A 2,500-nucleotide genomic window follows, 5' to 3' on the forward strand; every position below is an offset into this window, starting at 1 on the left:
TTCATTTATGAATAGATAATACAGTATTGAAGTTAGACTATCTTTTCCATATAGTACTTTCTACTCAATATTTGTATTTATATATATTTTTAGTGTGTTTGCATATAAAACATATGAGATATAACCCTCCATTTGGTTTCAGCAGAGTATAGCCAAAGAAAGAAGTTCAGTGTACTTTAGAGTAGGATCCTGGACAAACACTATTCATCTCAGAACAGCCAGTTGTATTGTCCAAGATAAATCAAGAGATCACCAGAAACTTCATATTGGTCTTGAACAGTGGGACACTGCATTTTCTAGCAGTTTTGCAAATCAACTGTTAAAAATGATTCCAAAATCTAGAATCCAGTGTCTCTTTCTTAGACCGAACAGATTCTTGGAAAGAGAATTCTTCCAGAATTTAAGCACTGAGTTCTATTGGAGAGTAGTGATGTTTTTGGAATGGAATAAAACCAGTCAATATTTTTATTTATTTTCATTGCAAGCGACATGAAAGTTAAAGGCAAGGATTTGAAAGAAAAATCATGCAATAGTTAATTAATTGATGGAAAGTCAGATACAGTCAGCAATTCCTGTCATATTTAGTGGGTGAGAATTGTTTTGTGATCAGTGAAAATCAATTTCCAAGCAGATTTACCCTTATAACTCTTTAATAAAAATAGTGAAAAATGTGTCATGGATTTTTTTTCTTTCTTTCTTTTTCTTACCTTTTCTTCAAGACAGGATAATTAGCTTGGTCTTATTTTCCAGGTCACTTAAAAACTGTAATGGCTCTTCCCCCATTAGTAAAGCCATGAAGCGAAATGCTAAGAATGACATTTCTACTGATGACAAGGAAGTTATGGTTGCTGTTCAAAAACAAGATAAAGATATTGGGAGGATAGTAGTCAATGCCAATGAGGCATCAAAGAAAAAGAAGAATTTTTTGTGCACAACGCCTTCTCCAAAGAAGTTAGTAAAAATCTGTTGACTTTTATTAAGCACTGAAGGTGGTTTCTTCTGAAATGTATATAGAGTAGAGTTACTAATTCATTCTTTGTGTAATATTTTTCATATCTAGTAGAATTTCCTTTCAGATAACATTGCCTTCCTGTCAGCGTATTTCCACAAATGTAATTGATTTTATTTGCCTTCCTGTCAGTGTATTTTCACAAATGTAATTGATTTTGTTTGTTTGTTTCTTTCTTTCCAGGAAGCAAAAAACTGCTGCAACAGATTGTGAAGTGAAAGGACAGGGTCAGTGCAAGGATGAGGCCATTGACAAAGATAACAGCTGTAACAGTCCCCCTGAAGATGCTAAGAGAAAAATTACAACTGATGTAGACATGAAAGAAAATTGTAATGATAAAGATGGAGAAATCAGTGATACAGAAAAAGAGTTAGAGGAAGAGGACCAACAGTATTTAGGAGACTTAGTGATAGACAATATGTCAGATGATGAGTCAGAATCAAGTGAACTTTTAGATGAGAGGTTGGATGCCAAGGAAATGATAGATGAAGTTAATGAACTATTGCTTGATGAGGAAGATGAAACCTTGCCCAGTGATGATGAAAATGTAGATGAAACCTTGCCCAGTGATGATGAAAATGTAGATGAAGTTGAAGATGAAGATGAAAGGACTGAAGTTAAAGAAATGAAATGTGAAACACCAAAAGATGGAAAACTGTGGAAGCTAAATAAGTGGAAAGAATATATGATGTACAGTCGAAGAGAATTGGCCTGTAAACCCCTCTCAGTATACAGAGAAGATGATGACACCATTCTGTTAGCTTTGGCACCATATACCTCAGTGTACTTTCAAGGCATTGCTCGTGTCCACCTGATTGTTGGCAGTGTTAAAATTTCTGGTTATGAAATGGAAGAGGGCAAGGAGCACACAGTTTATTCTTTAATATCTCATTCTCTTTTGGCCTTGGAAGCCAGAAAAGGAATAGACTTGTCTATAAAGAAGGACATTCCAGGAATTCCAAAGGATTGGATCCAGGAGCTCATGTCAGATGAGGTGAGATAGCTGTTAATTTACTGTTTAGGTTTGTCATGTGGATTAGAAAGTTTACTCATCTACAGACTTATATTTTTTATTATTTATTCTACGTCTGCTAAAACTAACCAATCATTTGTGTGCTACATCATGTCCATTCAAGAAAGTCTGATATCATATAGAGTATGTGTATATGTTCAGAAATCTTACTTAGAGACTGGAGTATGCTAAACATAACCAAATATAGTGCATGTAGCAGCTTCTGGCACACAAAAAGTTTATCTCCTGTCTCTCACATACAAAGCATATCTGCAGCTAGGTTATAATGGTATGGTTCATAATAATATATGCTATGTTTTGATATTAACATATTTGTTGCAGGTGCATGTACTAACCAGTGCAGTTTTTTTTGTGACTTTTGTTATACATATATGGCACCACAAGTATATTCAGCCACCAAGAATTTGATTAGTAGGCTGTATGTAAACTCACCTTAATATCCCCATTCCTTGTTTTTT

The 2,500-nt window shown here is 34.4% G+C and overlaps 1 protein-coding gene across 1 annotated transcript in view; it reads left to right on the forward strand.

Moving 5' to 3' along the window:
• Window positions 1-2,500, forward strand: part of LOC119583745 (polynucleotide 5'-hydroxyl-kinase NOL9-like) — an 8,648-nt gene that overhangs the window by 3,118 nt on the left and 3,030 nt on the right. The window contains exons 3-4 of the mRNA XM_037932407.1: window positions 751-951; window positions 1,193-2,003. Coding sequence (XP_037788335.1) covers window positions 751-951; window positions 1,193-2,003 — 1,012 coding nt within the window. The remainder of the gene's footprint in view (window positions 1-750; window positions 952-1,192; window positions 2,004-2,500) is intronic.

The sequence above is a fragment of the Penaeus monodon genome, chromosome 2 (assembly GCF_015228065.2).
Source record: "Penaeus monodon isolate SGIC_2016 chromosome 2, NSTDA_Pmon_1, whole genome shotgun sequence".
Classification (NCBI taxonomy): domain Eukaryota; kingdom Metazoa; phylum Arthropoda; class Malacostraca; order Decapoda; family Penaeidae; genus Penaeus; species Penaeus monodon.